The sequence below is a fragment of the Hibiscus syriacus genome, unplaced genomic scaffold (assembly GCF_006381635.1).
Source record: "Hibiscus syriacus cultivar Baekdansim isolate YM2019G1 unplaced genomic scaffold, ASM638163v2 tig00110332_pilon, whole genome shotgun sequence".
NCBI classification, from domain to species: domain Eukaryota; kingdom Viridiplantae; phylum Streptophyta; class Magnoliopsida; order Malvales; family Malvaceae; genus Hibiscus; species Hibiscus syriacus.
The window spans coordinates 7,620,504-7,640,488 of record NW_024062688.1 but is presented as its reverse complement, the minus strand read 5'-3'; the positions used below and the strand labels follow the sequence as shown (position 1 = coordinate 7,640,488).

General features: G+C 33.2%; 1 protein-coding gene and 1 pseudogene across 1 annotated transcript; both read right to left on the bottom strand.

The window, feature by feature from the left end:
• Positions 1 to 151: 151 nt before the first annotated feature.
• On the bottom strand, positions 152 to 3,602 carry LOC120119945 (transmembrane protein 87B-like). Its single transcript, XM_039139732.1, has 5 exons — positions 3,313 to 3,602; positions 1,982 to 2,915; positions 1,480 to 1,575; positions 1,085 to 1,221; positions 152 to 489 (listed from the first exon to the last, which is right to left on the bottom strand). The coding sequence occupies exons 1-5, from the start codon at positions 3,594 to 3,596 to the stop codon at positions 312 to 314; spliced, it is 1,629 nt and encodes a 542-aa protein (XP_038995663.1). The 5' UTR covers positions 3,597 to 3,602; the 3' UTR covers positions 152 to 311.
• An 8,399-nt stretch (positions 3,603 to 12,001) lies between these two features.
• Positions 12,002 to 13,860, bottom strand: LOC120119284 (annotated as a pseudogene).
• Between the last annotated feature and the right edge of the window lie 6,125 nt (positions 13,861 to 19,985).

The window sequence follows — 19,985 nt, the reverse complement described above, 5'->3', positions numbered from 1 at the left end:
TTTTTTTTCTTCATGAAAATTGGGTCATTGAACTTGAACGATGATATACGACGCTTGAAGTATGTTTCAAATGATTAATTTTCTGCCTCTGCATGTTGTAAATATATAAAAAAAAATATCATTTGTTGCCTAAAGTTTGAATCTTTACATCCGCAAGCATTTCTTTTTATACCAGGTCAAGGTTCACTTTGAATTCTGATAAAATGACGGACTATGAGGAGGGAGAATCATATGAGATGCAAAAAAGGCGACATCATAAGCATGCTAGATGAACTCTGAAATCTGTTGGGATATGGGACGAAAAACGCTCGCTATTCTCTTTTATCCTCCTCGAGCTCTTCGCCGAGCCTGAATATATCAGCATTTGATGCCTTCCTTTCCTTCCTTTCCAGCTTAACTGTCGATTCTCCGGCCAATAAAACACCACTGCTAGTGAGTGATATACCCTCCTCTTCAAGCTCATCGCCCGTCTCCTCGCTATATACATATCTGAAAAATACAACAATTTAACTATTATGATGAAGCATGGTTATATACACATATTAAGTATATTAAAATGGCCAATCTTACAAGCACCATTGTCAAGCCACAAGCTTGAAGTGTAGAGAATGTGAAACCTACTCTGGTCGAGTACCATAACGATGATATTCTAGATGCAAACAGTGACTCGGGATTTTCTAAAAGATTGCTCTAGAGCATTTGAAGTGAAGCTGACTAGCTCGAGTAAGTCCCTGATTCCATGTAATTTGCCTAATGCAGTACGCCTCGATAGATGCTCGTATAATATGAAAAGAAACTGCTCATGCTTAATAAAACAAATAAACCCTGAGATTGGTTCATATAAATCCAACTCCTACTCCTTTTAGTAGGTGGATTCCCACAAGGCCGGGATTCGATCCCCAGCACTTGCAACCCCAGATCCAAATACAATAAAGCATCCACACTTCTACCAGATCTCTAGGCATTGTCCTTTCGAAGAACAACATGAAAACAATTCTCATCACCAAATGAACTGCACATAAATCTCTAATTGCCAAGCTCTACCTAATAAAGAAAGTTCGAGTTTCCATTTTCCAGGGATTACCTTGTCGTATTGTTCGATGGAGCCCAAAGACTGCATATTACCACCAAAAGTACAAACGCAAGCAGATTCCAGAAAGCTGGGATAATCCATGCCCTTTGCCACAGTTCACTTAATGGGTCAGCTGCATTAAAGTACAACTGAACAACGAAGCTTGATTAGATGAATACACCTATGCTCTATATGGAAAATATAATCTGATAGTTATTTGAATGTTCAGAGCTATACAACAGTACGAATGATGGTTAAAAGGAGTTGGAAAATGGAGAATTTTAGATCCATACGATCCAAGAGTAACTAGCTTTCTTCTAAACATGGACTTGAGAGTCGAGGAGGATAAAAGACATAAAACAATGAAGCAAACTTGTATATGATGGCAGAGAAGTATATTAAACAACCTCATAACCAACCCAAGCAATGGAGAGCAGAACTGATATTGCTAGTGTATTGGTAAACCTCCGGTAGAGCGCAAACTTGGCCATGCTTCTTCTAATCTGTACAGAAAGAAAATGAATAAACCCTTTCAAATTTTAAATCAACCAAATATACCAGATTCATAAATGAAAGTTAATAAATCTTCCCTATGTTGCTAAAGCACAGCTGCAAGCTATTATCACTATTGCCTAAAACAAGTAAAAAACGTAATTTACAATCATCGATATGCAGAAAGGATTCACATATTGACCTTTCACCAAACAAGTCCACAAGAGAATATGAGCGAGGAGTTTTATTTAAGTTACATTTATAGCACCGCAAAATCAAGGTTTACATGCAATATAAGAGGAAAATATGGCATCTGCTAAGATCTAGTGTGTTACGAAACTAAAAGAACATATTAAGGGACATTCCAAGCTATTTTCTATGGGGTTATAATAAAAAAAAAGAGATGCATGGTGCTACCTGAAGCTTCTCTAGAGTTTGGGACAATGCAGAAAAGATCCAAATTATGAAGCAAGCATCCAACAGAGAAACAGGTAGAACCAGAAATAGCCTTGCTTTTCCAGTTAAGTCATTGATATTCCCCAGATTTTCAACCAACCCAAGTGCTTCTGAAAAGAAAAAGTAGGTCAGACCAAGGAGGAGAACTTTGAAGATTACACCTCCAAGGGTCGGTCGCACAACACCATAGCCCATCGAAACCACTAATAGTAGTAGACGGGAGACGGTCTTCTTAACAGCAGTGAAGGTAACAGCCCAAAGTGTGATTCCCATCGGTCTGCTTCCGGTTGAATTAAAATTTGCATACTCAAAATACCATAGAGCCATTTCACACATCCCCAGTCCAATCACTGCTGTAATGTGGTACTGCAGTTGAATTATATCTTTCCAGTATTGGACAGACCACAAAAACCAGACAAGACCAAGGCCAAGGTATGCTAGAGACATTAGGCCGAAAAATGTCATTAGGGGTGCCATCTTTCCCGGAAGATAACCTCCAGGATTTCTCCAGACAGTTCTTCCACTGATCGTCGTGCCCATGAGTTCCGGATCGCAAAACATGAAATACAAATAGTACATCCCAGTACGATTGATCTCAACTGTTTGTAGCACCATGGTAGTCTCCTCATTTTTTCCTTCGAAGAAGGTTTGTATTCGTTGTGGACTATACGGGTGATTTGGATCTTCGTGGATGATCACCTCCCCTACATTGCACGATCCTTCCTTAGACAGATCGGGAGTGCAACATATTGCGGCAGAATGCAAATATGAACCTCCAATATTCTCCCGGTCTTTTACCTCAACTATTATAGCCTCAACCAATCCAGTTTTTTGCTGCATATCATTCTTCTTTTCAGCAGACTCTTTCGTTCTTCGAAAGATGATTGACTCAAACCTGAAAACAACAATACCATCAAAGGTACAAGAGAAGTTCCAGAATTGTTTAATTTGTGTCAAAGAAATAAAACATCTATGCGAGTACATGATACATGGACTCATTATCAACACAAAAAATTAAAACCCGAAACATGATTCAAGTACAAAAAAGCTACCACTTTTTTAGTTTACAATTATCCCACCATATCATTTATGGTAATTTGTATCCATTAAAAACATAATCTAATCATGAAATGAGCAACCCACTTTACTCAAGAAAAGGGGGAAATCCACCGAAATTGATGATATTATTAACATTGTTCAAATCAGTTTAAAAAACATTAACCTAATGATCGTCATTGAAACTAAGAAAGAAAAACAGATCAAGAAAAAAAGGAAAAAAACGCAATGATGACCTGATAAAAGATTTGCCATTGAGATGATTTTCCTCAGGCGAAGGCTTTTTGTTGGGATCAACATGAAGCTTGGAAGCGTAAAGGCCTTCACTTCCGCCATGGAAGAAGAAGGAATTAGAACGGCGGAAAAAGCTTTGGTTTTGGTATTCATGGATGGAAGCATCCACTTGGATTATGGAGAAGCAGCTCAAATATATTAATGCTACAAATGCGACTTTCTGGAAATACCCATTTCCAATCAGATCATAAGATAAACAAATGAATTCTCTGGCGTTGTCCACCATATCTCAATCTCTCTGTCTCACACACTCTTTTTTCCTCTTTTTCAGTTCTGTTATGTCCTTTTTTTGCTTTTGTTTTGTTTTGTCTGTTTCTGTTTTATTTTTTTTGTTTGGACAAAAAATGTAATAAAATATATCTTATTTTCATAATGTTTGACCAGCAATAATAATATTTTTTATAATAAAAAATAATAATTAGATTGAGTGAATGACTCCATTTTTTTATCTGCATCACATGTTAATGTTTCATGTTAGGAATTGTTTAATTGAATTTGATGTTGGAGTTCAATATTCTAAATTTGATAATTGAATTATCATAAAATTATTATTATTATTATTTTAATAAGAGTAGCTACTTTTATTTAATAAAAAACACTTAGAATTATAATGAACGCTTATAATTATAATTATAATTATAATTATAAACTAAACATATAAATAAAATATTTTACTATAACCATTGACGTACGAAACTTAAGGCAATATAAGAAAAAGAATTAAAAATTTAACCAAAAAAATTCGAACAAAAATATATACAAATATATTTGACTATATAGATAAATTAATCATAAAAGATTATCAAAACTACGTGTATAATTATGTTTAATTATAAAAGATATTGTAATATCTCTGATTTTTTAATGTCGATTCCATTGACGAATGCATTAAATTTGTTAAAATTTCATTTACGTGTATTATATTTATTGATAAAATATTTAAAATCGTCTTCTATGTTTAATTATGTTGAAAGGTGCCTAAAACAATAAATTATAGGAGAATTAGCCTAAACTAGTTATGGTAATAAGAGTTTTAAGTTGGATTCCTTAATGGACTATTATGCCAAAATACGAGATAGTGGAAGATGGTGGGCCAAAGGCTTTGAAATCTACCCAAAGTGGTTAAAATGATATGTTTAAAACTCTTATTTAGTTTTTTTTGGATCTTATAATCTAGTCTTCCGATTGTTTGATTCTCAAATATGATTTCTCTCTCGTTGATATAAGTCTATTCACTTATGAGATCTTTTATTTAATATTTCAGTCACGGGAAATTCACCGCGACCATAAATAAACTTATTCTTCTCTAATCTTTCTTCCCCTTTCTCTCTACATCTCGATCCGACTATTGTTTTCTCTTAATCTAACTCTTACTTCTTGGGCTACGCTTGTTTAATGTTTCATATGGTAATTATTGCATATGGGGGCTACCAATGACTAGTGGCTGAAAGGGGTTGTTTGTTGGGAGATTTAACAAGTTTACGATCGAATTGTGAGTGATGTATGCAACGAGGGTGGATGCACTAAGCCCCTAAGAGAATATGCACATCCCATTATTTTAGAAAAAATATAAAAATCAGTTTAATAACTAACGGTCGAGAGGGGTTGTTGGTAGGGAGATTTAGCAAGTTCACTATAGAACTCTGGGTGATGCATGCAACAAGGGTGGATGCACTGAGCCTCTAAAGAATATTTACATTCCATTATTTTAGAAAAAAACATATAAAAATTAGTTTAATGATTAGCGGCCGAGAGGGGTTGTTGATAGGGAGATTTAGCAAGTTTATTATAGAATTGTGATTGATGCATACAGCAAGGGTGGACGCACTAAGCCCATGAGAGAATATGTGCATCCCATTATTTTTAAAAAAGTATACAAAAATAGTGTAATGTATTAAGAGAATGAGAGAAAATAAAAAAAAATTATTTTAAAAATATAAACTAAAATTTTGGATACATTTTAAATTTTTGAATCCGTCACTTACAGGGATGTTGGTAATGCTACGAGGTTAAGGTCTTCACAACATGAAGAAATCGGGAGGAGTTTGGGTTAATTAGACTATATAGGTTAAACTTTTTCTCTCATTTGCACAACATTCAGTCCCCTATTTTCTTTCATGTTATTGAAAGTAAAAAATCGGTGGCTTTCAGTGCCAATCAATGCATCGAAATTTTGAAGAAGAAAAAAATTCAGCCTAATATTGTTGAATTTTTTAAATGATAAAATCGTAACTTTTAGTCATTGTACTTTAGGGTATTTATAAGATTAGTCCTTAAGCTTCAACTATAAATACCCTAGCTCATTTAGCTTCAAAACCATCCCAAAGCATTCTAGCTTTCTTCCAATACTATAGAATTTAGAGAGTTTCTTGAGAGTTGTTTTCTTCTTTTTATTAAGAGAAAATTATCATTGTTTTCACATTGGTAGATCGAGAGAAGTTGTAATTCCTATTTTCTCATAGTGAAATTCTTCTACCGTTGCCCGTGGTTTTTACCCTTTATTATTTAGGGGGTTTCCACGTAAATTTTGTCTCTTTTATCTTCATTTTTATTTTCTCAAATTATCAGTTGTGATTTTGCTCTATTCGATAGACGTCTTCCGCAACAATTGGTATCCAAGCCAGATTAGAGTGTGTAATATCTACTTATTGTCTTTATGGTTTGTGGTTGCCACCAAAATGTGGATCCTCCAACATAAGAAAGTAAAAAGTTATTACCCATTCTTTGAAGGTTCCAGAGAACTATTCACGATAGTGAAATAGTGGGAGCTATCTGTAATAGAAGCTATGGAAACGAAATTTGATATTGAAAAATTCAATGAGAGAAATTTCTCAATGTGAAAATTGAAGATGAAGGCTATCATGAGGAAAGACGGTTGTTTAGCAGCTATCAGTGAAAGGCCGGTAGATTTCACAGATGACAACAAATGGGTCGAAATGGACGGTAATGCTATGGAAAAATTTCATCTAGCATTAGCAGATGAAGTATTGTAAAGCATCGAGGAGAAGAAGACAGCTAAGGAGATATGTGATCATCTCACCAAACTGTACGAGGCCACATCGCTGCACAATAAAATTTTCCTTAAAAGGAAATTGTACACTCTCTGGATGCCAGAATCTACTTCAGTGACGGAGCACTTAAACACGTTGAACACTTTATTTTCTCAGCTTACATCCCTAAGATGTACAATAGGAGAACAAGAACGTGTTGAACTTCTACTTCAAAATCTACATGATTCGTATGATCAACTCATCATCAACTTGACAAACAGTAATGTCACCAGTCTAGTCTTCGATAATGTTGCAGCTGTTGTTCTACAAGAAGAAAATCGGCGCAAGAATAAGGAAGACAGACAAGTAAATCTGCAACAAACAGAAGCGTTAACAACGATGAGAGGGAGATCAACAGAACGTGGCCAAAGCAGCAGTCACAAACATGGTAGATCAAACTCGAGAAGCAAGAAGAATTTAAAGTGCTACAATTGTGGAAAGAAGGGTCACTTGAAGAAGAATTGTTGGAGTCTAAATAAAAACTCTAATCTACAAGGCAATACCGCAAACACTTCAGATGATGGAGATGCTCTATGTTGTGAAGCGTCAACCATCGTGGAAGGTAGAAAATAATTTGCTGATATATAGCTCATTGATTCAGGAGCAACATATCACATGACCTCAAGAAGAGAATGGTTCCATCATTATGAATATGTCTCAGGAGGATCTGTGTATAGTTGCAATGATCATGCCTTAGAGATCAATGGCGCGGGAACCATCAAATTGATGATGTATGATGGAACAATTAAAGTTGTTCGAGCGGCACGTGAAAGGCCTGAAGAAAAATTTATTATTTTATGGATTGTTGGATAATAATGCATGCAAAATTGAAACAAGAAAAGGAATCATGAAGGTATTTCGTGGAGCGCTTGTGGTGCTGAAAGGAAAAAAGATAGTTGCAAACTTGTACATGCTGAAGGGAGAGACTTTGCTAGAAGTAGAAGCCTCTGTTGCCTCATGTAGTTCAGATTCTGCAATGCTATGGCATCAGAAACTTGGACACATGTCAGAACAAGGAATGAAAGTCCTTGTGGAGCAAAAGCTACTTCCAGGCTTAACAAAGGTAACACTTCCTTTGTGTGAGCATTGCATAACAAGTAAGCATCAACGATTAAAATTTAACACGTCAAATTCTAGAGGCAAAAGTGTTCTAGAATTGGTTCATTCTGACGTATGGCAAGCACCAGTTACATCCCTAGGTGGAGCAAATATTTTGTCTCATTTATTGATGACTACTCCAGGAGATGTTGAGTGTACCCTATTAAGAAGAAGTCATATGTGTTTTCCACTTTCAAAATCTTTAAAGCGCGGGTGGAACTTGATTCTGGAAATAAGATCAAGTGTTTCAGAACAGATAATGGAGGAGAATACACAAGCGAAGAATTTGATGACTTTTGCAGGAAATAATGCATCAAAAGACAATTCACAGTGGCAAACACTCCTCAACAAAATGGAGTGACAGAGTGGATGAACAGAACCTTGTTAGAAAGAACAAGAGCAATGTTGAGGGATGCAGGCCTAGAAAAATCATTCTGGGCTGAAGCAGTCAACACCGCCTGTTATTTGGTGAATCGAGCTCCATCAACTGTAATAGAGCCGAAGGCACCAATGGAGATATGGACTGGTAAACCAGTTGATTATTCAAACCTCCATGTATTTGGAAGTATTGTGTACGTGATGTACAACTCCCAAGAAATTTCAAAGTTGTATCCAAAATTCATGAAATGCAAATTCTTGGGGTATGCTGATGGTGTAAAGGGGTATCGCTTGTGGGATCTCATTGCCCACAAAGTGATCATTAGCAGAGATATTATCTTTGTAGAAGATAATCTACAAAGAAAAGAAGACGATGATAGCGCTGAAAAGTCAGAGACTACATAGATACATGTGGAAAATGAGATTGAACAAAGATATTATTCTGAAGTAGAACCAACACATGATGAATAAGAACCAGAGAGTTCTGAAGCTCAACAACTCGTCAATTAGATCGTGTGAGAAGACGTCACAATTGGCACTCAGATTATGTTATAGAAGGAAATATTGCATAATGCCTTTTAACAGAGGATGATGAGCCATCAACATACGAGGAAGCAATAAACAACTCAGATGCTTCACTATGGATGATGGCGATACAAGAAGAAATTGAAGCCCTTACCTTGTGTCACTACCACAAGGAAGGAATCCAATTGGTAACAAATGAGTCTTCAAAATCAAGCGAAATGGCGACGATCAAGTGGAGAGGTATCACGCAAGACTGGTGATCAAAGGATATGCTAAAAAAGAAGGTATTGATTTCAATGAAATCTTTTCTCCTGTGGTTCGACTAACAACAGTTCGTGTAGTCTTGGCAATGTGTGCTACATTGAACTTACATCTAGAGCAGCTAGATGTTAAAAAAGCTTTTCTTCATGGGAATCTTGAAGAAGAGATTTACATGCTCTAGCCTGAAGGTTTTGAAGAAGACGAAAAGAAGAACTTGGTTTGTAGGTTAAACAAATATTTGTACGGTCTAAAGCAGGCGTCGAGGTGTTGGTATAAGAGATTTGATTCCTTCATTATGTGCCTTGGATACAACAGACTTAATGCAGACCCTTGTGCTTATTTCAAGAGGTCTGGCGATAACGATTTTGTTATATTGTTGTTGTATGTGGACGACATGTTGGTTGTAGGACTCAAAAATATCATATTAAATAATAGAAGGCACAACTAGCTAGGGAATTTGAAATGAAGGACTTGGGATCAGCAAACAAGATTCTAGGGATACAAACTCACCGAGACAGAAGTAATAGGAAGATTTGGCTTTCACAAAAGAATTACTTAAAGAAAATCTTGTCACGATTCAACATGCAAGATTGTAAGCCAATTTCTACCCCTCTTCCTATTAACTTCAAATTATCCTCTAGTATGAGTCCTAGCAGTGAAGAAGAGAGGATGAAGATGTCTCGAGTGCCATATGCATCGACAGTGGGAAGTTTAATGTTCGCTATGATATGCACAAGACCAGACATTGCACAAACAGTGGGAGTGATTAGTCGGTACATGGCGAATCCAAGCAAAGAGCATTGGAATAAAGTAAAGAGGATCTTGAGATACACCAAAGGAACCTCAACTGTTGCATTATGTTATGGAGGATCAAATTTACTAATCAATGGGTATGTAGATTCTGACTATGCATATGGATTTGGATAAAAGCAAATATACTACAGGATATGTGTTCAAAGTTGATGGTGGAGCTGTAAGTTGGGTTTCAAAATTGCAGTCAGTTATGGCTACATCCACAACAGAGGCAGAATATGTAGTAGCTACACAAGCCAGTAAAGAAGCAATTTGGTTGAAGATGCTATTGGATAAGCTTGGGCACAATCAAGAGTATGTCTCTATGTTTTGTGACAGTCAAAACGCCTTGTATCTAGCAAGGAATCTAACATTTCATTCAAGGACAAAGCACATACGAGTTCAGTACCATTTCATTCGTGAAAAAGTGGAAGAATGTACAATAGATATGCAGAAGATCTATACCAAAGACAACATAGCAGATTTCATGACGAATGCGATCAATGCTGATAAATTTACTTGGTGTTGATCCTCTTGTGACCTGTCAGAGACGTAAGCAACATGATGGTACAAGGTAGAAAGAATTGTGTGAAGATATGATTGTTCCAATCAAATCTTCAAGTGGGAGATTATTGAAAGTAAAAAATCGGTGGCTTTCGGTGCCAATCAATGCACCGAAATTTTGAAAAAAAAATTCAGCCTGGTATTCTTGAATTTTTTAAATGGTAAAATTGTAACTTTTAGTCATTGTACTTTAAGGTATTTATAAGATTAGTCCTTAAGCTTCAACTATAAATACCCTATCTCATTTAGCTTCAAAATCATCCCAAAGCATTCTAGTTTTCTTCCAATACTATAGAATTTAGAGAGTTTCTTGAGAGTTGTTTTATTCTTTTTATCAAGAGAGAATTATCATTGTTTTCTCCTTGGTAGATCGAGAGAAGTTGTAATTCATATTTTCTCATAGTGAAATTCTTCTACCGTTGCCCGTGGTTTTTATCCTATATTATTTAGGGGTTTTTCACGTAAATTTTGTCTTTTATCTTCATTTTTATTTCTCAAATTATCAATTGTAATTTTGCTCTATTCGATAGCCGTCTTCCGCAACACATGTATCATTTTCAAAGTGAGAGGGATTCCTCTGTTCCTAGAAGTTATGGAATTTGATAACTTGGGGTGAAATTTATGGCCTAAATCTAACATTGGGTTCGAATAACATAATCGGATCATTTAAATCTGTGTCCAGAATTTTTGGTGTTACAAGTGGGCAATCCTTTAAGCTCGTCCATCTCCAACAATGAATATCCCATTTTCGGTGTTACAAGTAGGCAATCATTCAACGACCTTATTCTTACAAGAGGAATATATGCTAAAATTGGGGTAAAACCACAATTTTGAATTGTAATTATGCATTTGAAGTTTTCGAATCATAAATAAAAGAGGTAAAGCCAAAAAGAGAGTTCAATATTTTTCGGATCATAAATATTATAAAAAACTATTAAATTACATTAAATTATAAAATTAAGAAATATTGTGTCGAACGATTTAACTCTTTTCAATATTTCAAATTAAAAGATATTATTATCTGTTTAAATTTAAATATTAAAATATAACTGATTTAAGTAAATATCTCTTGAAAATCTCCTATAGCGCTAATTTGCTAGGTTAAACATATTTGTTCAACAATTTAGAACAAGTTTTGACATTTCAAAATTCAAGAACTTTGAAAGAAAATTTATTTCTCTTCCACTAGTTTTATGGTGATAGACGAATGACAATTTTTTATCCCTGCAGTTGTGCTACTGTAGTTGATCATTTACTTGTTGTATCTTGGAAGACAAACGACCAAAGAACTCAAGCATCAAAGGAGTGGTCGGAAATAAGCTTTAAAAAAGTATGTAACGATAGGATTTGACTATTTTTATTGATATATTAATAAAAATGAGTAATTTTATTTTTTAATATATTTTTATATTACCTTTTAAGAAGTTTAACTTCTCTTTGATTCATTTTGTTAGGTGTGATTTAGTCTCCGATTATTATTTTAGTTAACAATCTTAATAAAGTAAATTCATTCTTTATCATTCTTTTTTATAATGATATGAATTTTATTATCATTATTGTTTTTTATATTATTCTCGGATTACCGATTTTTCTAACAAAAATAAAATAAAAAGAAGAAATTTAAATTAAACGCTCTCAATCATTTAACATTAAATGTTCATACTTTGACATTCTTATTGCTAAAACTCGAGACATCATAATAACAACAATTTATATATATATATATATATATCTCGTAGAATACTGTCGAGCAAAATAAAATATTGTCAAGCAAAACAATCATCACAATTTCAATGCCTTTTGACATATAAAGAACGTGAAATTCTACCAAGAAATATTTCAGGGCTGAATTATTGAATACTGAATATAACCCAGAGTTCAAAGCAGAGACCAATTTCAAAACAAATATCCAAAGAAGCCAACAACGTGAAAAGAAAAAAAAAATAAATAAGAATCACCCCAAAGCAGCCTGTTTTCCGATGTTACTTCTATATGGTCATAAAATTTGTCCTGCTTTTTTTTTGTTTAACTTCATGGTTTCTTCTTGTTTTGCTTTGCCGTTGGAAGAGATATGTGGATGAACCCAAACTTTCTCCTCTGGGTTAAGTACTGCTTTTGATCATCTCCATGTTCTTTTTGATGACCAGGTACTTGAGGAAATGTCAGATCTTCCCTTAGTTCATTAAGCATTTGACTCAAAGCTACCTTTTGCTTTTCTGTATTATTCTCTTCATTAGGCCTTTTCACCACACATTCTTCAGGAGTAACGTGTTGTTTCCTACTCAGAATATCCCTCATCGAAACCGTTGGCCTTAAAACAGGCTTTGGTTCATCATCCATAGTTGGGTTTTTCTTGTTCATCAGTTCATGTAAGGGTGATCGAGGAACACGCTGGTGTTGATGCTGTGGTGGGTGGAAATGGTTGATCCTTGTGGCATTATAAATCACCTGTTTTTTCTCTTCTTCTTCTTCTTCTGGAATCCATCTCCTCAGAGCTTCTACAGCATCGAGTTGCTTTCTGTTTGCGATTTCGACTCTGTTAAGAGCCTCTTCCAATGCTTGTTTACTATGTTTAACTTCTTCTGAAGCTTCCTCCAGCTTCCTCAGGATTGACAGTTTGGAGATATTTCCCTCAGCAAATTTGTGCATTGCATGGATTACTTTCCTGCTAGAAACCTCTTCAGCCCTTGTCACTTTCAAGGGTCGAGGCAACGGTTCCAGTTCCGGCAGGAAAAATCCGGATGAATTGTCATTGCTTGACAAACCCTTCATTCCAGTAAGGACATTCCTTTCAATTAGAGCAAGTTCATTAGCTGTCCTGGCTGCTTCCTGCATCTTCTTGGCTGCAATCCACCTCAATTCAGCAGCTTTGCTGTATGTCCTATTGTGTTCATTCCCTGGAACTGGCATTGATCTTGAAACTTCAGTTTTGGCAGGATCGATGTCGACCATCTCCTTAAACTGCTCGATCTTCGAATCGTTGTCAACCTGTGGTTTCACCTTCACCCCTGCAAACTTATAAGTTAGCCTCTCAAGTAAACGTTTCTCTTTCTTCATTTTCTTATTTAGAGACTCAACACAAGTTTGAATCACCCCAAAATCGTTGATGGTTTTACCAAGGTTCAGTTTCGCTTGTTTCAATTCCATCAGGATCAAATCGGGAGACGAAAGCGGGCAGGTGTTCGAACTCCCGGTCGGGATCTGTTGGTAGTGTTCCTTGTTCATTTCTTTGATAGCAGCAGGAGATGGCATGTTGTGTTCATATGGAGTAGGAGTGGCCGTGCATTTTAATGCTTCATTTTGGAGCTGTCTCTTTAAATCTTCCACAATCCTTTTTGTAGTTCCGAGTTCTTGAAGCACATCCAGAGTCTCTAATTCTTTCACAATCAGATCTTTCTCCAATTTCGCTGCTTGTTCTGCCACTTTCTTTATGTCAAACTCTTCAATTCCATTCTGCTCGTATACATTAAAATTAACAGGACGTTGACAGATCTCAAGCTATCTATGCTACTTTCATCCCATGCATACATAAGTGTTACACAACAATTAACTTACTAAAAAACAAACAAGAACTTACATATGCCTCTCCAAACTTGTACAACGGCACCCAAGGTCCGCTGCTGCCGAACCAGGTTACTGCCTCCTTAACCGACCCGAAAGGTGGTGAGGTGTCAATCTGTGCTCTCAAACTAACCCTCCGTATTCCCGTATTTGGATCGGTGCAAAAAGCAAAATTCTCAGAGCCAGACTCGGGTCTCACATCCCGGATTCCCGGTGTACCGGAACCCCTACCATGGGGGAGCCTTGAGTCTCTGCTGCCATTGCATATAACAACTTGAATGTCAATGAAAAATAATTGTCTGTTTTTAAAGTGTGTGTGCATATCTTAGCTTCAACCTGAGGGAAAGAGAAAAAAGAAGGAAACCTTACATTATGAGAAATCAAGAACCATGCATGATTATGTCCATTGTCCCACTAGGTGAAAGAGAAAAGGTGGCACAAAATGATTTTATTTTATTTTCTTCTTCTTTTGGGTGATTCAATGAGGTCGGATGCTTGATGTTTAGTGACGTGTTTGATGGACATTGACTGTTGGGTTATGATTCAGAGAGCTGGTGGGTCAATGGTTTTGAATTTAAACCAATCGCATGATGACAAATCAGCATGTTACAATGAGTTTGGATTTACATGATAGGGGTGGATTTATAAGCATCTGGTCGTTGATCGCGGTTTTCATGGGAAGGTATGTTGGGAATTGCAGGCTTTGCTGTTTGGAAAGGGAAAGCAACGCCAAATCATAAAATTAAACGCCATAGTTTTTATCAAAATTGAAGATTATATTCCATTTAGTAAGAGTGTCAACGGATTATATCCTACAAATTGTTATATATTGGAATTTAAATGTAATTATATAGTTATTGTGTATTTTTCATTATTATCATAGTTTTTAAATATTGTTAAATCGAATATAATTAGAAAATTCTAATTATACTTTTCTATTTTTTGCAAAAATAAAATAAAAATTAATATAGTTATACTTTTGTTTACTCTTCAATGTCATAATTAATATTATTTTAAAACTTTATCTTATGTAATTGTAATTTCCTTATAAATTTTAAATCTAAATCTAATCATAATCTTATCTAGCGGAGAGTGGAAGGGGAATTTTAGAAGAAAAAAGAGAAATGCTCATAGCAGATTTAGAATCTATGAGACAATGACCTAATAGAATATAATAGAATAAAGATAAATAGTACCAACTCGTCAAATGTACTTATTCAGTTACGTAAGTGTAATTAAATTTGTACTAAGAATACATGATAAAAATTTATAATGTGATTATATTATGTCCAACAAATCTGTTCAAAGAATTAAAATTTCTTATAATTACACGAGTGTAACTATCACACTGTCGTAATTGTGTTCTCATACAATTAGATTATGGTTTTCTTGAACGCACTGAATTTTCTTATATATATGCATAATAGGGTAAATTACTTTTTTGGTATCCACCTATTCTCACATTTTTATTTTGGTCACTTAATTATCTTTTTTAAAATATATAATATTATATTTTATTTCTATTTTGGTATCCCATCATTAAGTTTGACCACTACTTAGAGAAATGGTGTTGTGCACATGTTATAATAACAATTGAAGTTCCAAAACTTACACATTCTATTAAATTGGTCCTAATTCAAAATAATTCAATAAATCTTCAATATTTAAAAATCTTATCAATTTGATCCTTTTTAAATTGAAATAATTTAGCAATTTATTATTAATTTTATAATAATTTAAAAATAATTTATTATTGATATAATAATAACTTTTAAATATTGAAAGTTTATTGAATTATTTCGAATTAACAATAATTTGATAGAGTGTGTTAGTTTTGGGACTAAAATTATTATTATATCATTTTCCACATCACCATTTTCATTAATTCAATTATCAAACTTGATGATTGGGTACCAAAATAGAAATAAAATGTAACGTTAGGTTAGGGGTGGCAATCGAGTGGGGAAAATCGAAAACCGTGGGGATTTGAATCGACGGGATGAGGAATAACTGAAATCTTCGCCCACGGGAATGGAGATGAGGAAAGTTTTATCCCTGAAGCTCAAATGGGGATGGGGATGGAGATTGCTATATTCGAACCGCGGAGACAATCGAACCGTACCCGTGCGAATAACATTGGGGATCCCTGAAAAATATTCGTAGAGATCCCTGATATTTTATAAAATTGTAAAATATATATTATAATAATTTATCTATATACCCTTAATATATATTTTAATAAAAATGTATATATGATAAGATTGTGAGATTATCTGTTGCCACTGTTACATCTCAAAAGAATTAAAATTGAAGTTTAGATATTTTCTCATTTAACATACATTGATTTGCTAAGATTTAAAATAGTTAAGATTGTACGTATACATTAGGTGTTAGATGAATATTGACATTTAAACTTTCATATTATAGATAGAGACAAATTTGAGATAATATGATATATCTTACAAGTTTTAGGTGTTGCATTGGTTTCAAAAAAAATTGTTTATTTTTTAGGTTGGGGATTAATCAAAATCCGCAGGAATCCATAAGGGATTGGTATGAGGAAAAAAAATCCGCGAAGCATACAATGGGGATTTCTCAAAACCGTACCCACAAGTGTTGATGATAGATTTGGTAATGCAAAATCGTTTCCGTTCCGCCTCGATGCCACCCTTACGTTAGGTATACTTCTTTTTAAATAATTTTATGACCAAAATAAAAATACGAGAGTAAATCACAATTCATTATCACTTCAATCCATTAAACTAACGGTTACGACTCTTTAACTAAATTAAAAGAGATAAGATTATTTGCATCAATCACAATTCCACTCTTCCCGTCAACAAGACTAATAAGACAGAAAATCATCAAACCCTTTTGGTGCCCCAAGCTAAGGGATGAGAGATATGAACAAATTATTCAAAATTCTGTTGTGATATATATATATATATGAGAACTTCCATAGAGGAAGACAACTTAAACTTAAAATTGTTGTTTTATAGTAAAAGTAACTACGGACAAAGAGGATTATAGAAGCTAATTATTGACTCGTCTTTTCTTATACGTTTAATCATTCTTTTAGCGCTATATATTTTATCTCTCCCTTACCTCATTACATATGAGAACAAGGGACAATCATATTATCTACAGTTTAATAGTGGATAAGTAGCTCTTAAATTGCATGTGCTGCAAATTTTTTATACAACTTCTGATTTATCTGAATATTTTTCATCTTTAAATATATTTAATCATATAATTTTCTATATATTATACCAGCACTAAAATCACTTAAACTGAATTCAATTTATTCATGTGCTACAAACTTTATTGCTACAGAAATTAATGAAGTTGTTATATGCATAGACGAACCTAATATAATATTCTATTAAATTGTATAATACCTTAGATAGGACAAAAACATGTAAAAATATAAAAACAAAATATGAATACAAATTGCTGTGTCTATTTAACACTCGGCCTAAATTCTGGTGGGCAAATTGTAGTGCCAAAATCAGGTGGTCCATTTATTAACCTAATAGATATGCTAATCACATTTAAATATGTTGTATTACATTTCAAAAATCTATTTTAATTCGGACTTATACAAGATGCAATAACATGAATATTAAATCACTAGATGGATTAATAAATCTCAAATAAACCTTATTAATTTGGAGGTTAACCATTCTCTGAAGCAATCTATATCTGTCTTCTAAGAGAGCAGCTTTCGATTAGATGATGGACAACGATAAGCTCTATTCATTAGGGCTTTGCACCAAAATATCCTCACTGCTCAACTGTTTCTCATCATTAAGATTACAGTTGGCGGTCCACGTTAACCCACATAATCAGCCTCATCAATGATCTGGATTCTTCCCAAAAAAAAATTATTAGCAAGTTAGAGCTACCCTATTAAATGTCCCCTACCCTCTCCATCCACCATACCTGTCCCTCTCATAAGTTTCGTCATTTTTATGAAAGTGTATTTATATTACTTGCTAGTTACATATAAACATATGTCAAATGCGGATAGTATTTAATTATTCAATGTTTTATTTATTTAATTTTAAAAAAAAATTATTTTCTCTTTTTTTTTTCTTTACAACTTTATCAATTTTATTGATTAATTTAATATTTTCTTCTTTAATTTTATTTAACCGACGACGACACTAATTTTGATGCTGATTGTCGCCCGCTGGTTATCTTTTTTTTGATTTTAATTTCTTAATAAGAGTAATTATGTCTTCGTGACATGTTCTCTGTCTTTATGGCACGTTTATCTCTGTCTTTGTGGCACGCTTTTCTCTGTCTTTTGGTAGCTTACGGTTTTTTGTCATTGTTTTCGTTTATCTTTTTCTTCTTCTTATGGTTGTATTTTACATCGCCACGACTTATCAATATGTTGCTTATTTGTTATCGTGATTATCTTCCCTGTTTTGGACCATTGGATTGATTTGGATACACGTTTTGCGATCGTGGATAGCTTTCTCACGTCGCTTGACTCTGATTTACAATTTGTCGGATCTTTCAGTAGCTCTATTCATTTTTGTGGTTGATTTACCGATGCAGTCAGATTTATTCGTATCTTTATTTTGTTCGAGCTTTTTGGTTAGGTTTTTTAACATTTTCCTTCACTAGTCCTTATGTGATCTATGTAACTAATTTTTGTCTCATTGATAATAATAAAATGTCATAATTATATTTTAGGTTTATGTTACACTTGTAAATCTTCATTCTAATTTTGTATAATTTCTAATTTTAATAAAATTAGTGATTTTCTATCAATTTTTTAAAATCACATCGTATATTTTATTTAATATACTTAAACGCAATTATTAAAAATACTTAAAATCTTTATTATATTAGTTATTGAAATAAATCTACAGTAAAATCTTTGGTAATATTCCTTTTTAATGATAATATGTTAAGGTTTTAATTATAATTATTTTTCTTTTAAAATTTTTAATAGTTTGAGGTGATTAAAGATAACATTTATTTATGATTTTTTAAATTATTAACAATACACACCCCATATAAATTTAAGTTGATTTAATGCATCTAAATCACTAACGAAGCCAATATAGGATGAGGGGTGTCAAATGACACCCCAAAATTTTAAAAGAATCAAAATTTCTATAAATTTTATAGGCTTAAAGCTCACATTTGCCATTGTAGTACACCCGATTTATCATTTTCGCCATTATCGTATTTTTGTATCAAAATTGTTTAATTGCATCATTCTATATCTTACCCCTAACTTAAAACCTTAAATTATAAACCTTGTTATAGTTTAGATTAGGGTTTATAGTTTATAGGTTATATGGTTATGATTTAGGGTTTATGTTTTATAAGTTAGGGTTTTAAGTTAAGGGTAGTGTATAGAATTATGCAATTGAGTAAATTTGAGGACTAAATTGATGCGAAAATACGATAGGGACAAAAGTTATCCTTTTGTCAAAATTATATATTTATTATATAAATAAAAGTAAATGACATTATCAACTACCAGTTTATCTAATTGGATGAGACACTAGATCCCTTAAGCAATGTCAGGAGTTATAATCTTGACGACTGTGAATGGAGTAAACTGGATTGAGATGGTTGTTCTTGCCTCTGCAGTATCCGATCCGAATTAATTGATTAATAGATAGAATACATGTGGTTATACAAAAAAAATGGCATCACCTCTTAAAAAAGAAATTGATCCTTTATTTTTAAATAAATTTATATAATTTTATTTTATATATAGTGTAAAATAAAAAAGTTTTATACTTTTTTAGGATCATTGGACGATGAGAAATTAAAAATTGAAACTAGCAGTAGAAAATGAGAATATATTAACTGAAAAAAAGGAAGAAGTTAATCTCAATCTTTGAATTCTTCTCATTCAATGATATTAAAATGATATAAAACTAAAAGTTTTGCAGGTTTGAGCTTCTTTTTTTATTTTTTACATAATTTTTTAAAAATTAATATTTTTACCATTAATGATATAGATAGTCGTCGACAATCAGTTTTTTTTCTCCTCTTTCAGACCATGTCATAAACTTTGTCGTATTTTTATATCTTTTAATTATATTATTTTCTATTTTTATATCACATTTTTGCATGATTTTGTAATACGTCTTTCTTCTTTAAGTGCTAAATTTGACATTTATAGTTTAGTTTGTTTAATGTAAAATATTTTTCAGAAATTTTATTTTTAAGTGTTTGATCTAAATAAAATTAATTGGTTAATGCAAAACATTTTTTTGGTCAATAGAATTTATTTTGTATTTTTTTAAAAATGACTGACAATATGATTTTTTGTAAGTTATTTTTGAATTTTTCATTTCAAATAATAACTATTTAAAATAATGGTATTTTATGTATTTAATATTAATATAATA

Excerpts from the sequence above, each read along its gene's own strand:
- LOC120119945 (XM_039139732.1), bottom strand. The coding sequence starts at position 3,596 with ATGGTGGACAACGCCAGAGAATTCATTTGTTTATCTTATGATCTGATT. Across the intron at positions 2,916-3,312 it reads AATGGCAAATCTTTTATCAG|GTTTGAGTCAATCATCTTTC; the intron begins GTCATCATTGCG and ends TGTTGTTTTCAG. Across the intron at positions 1,222-1,479 it reads TTGCTTGGGTTGGTTATGAG|TTGTACTTTAATGCAGCTGA; the intron begins GTTGTTTAATAT and ends TTCGTTGTTCAG.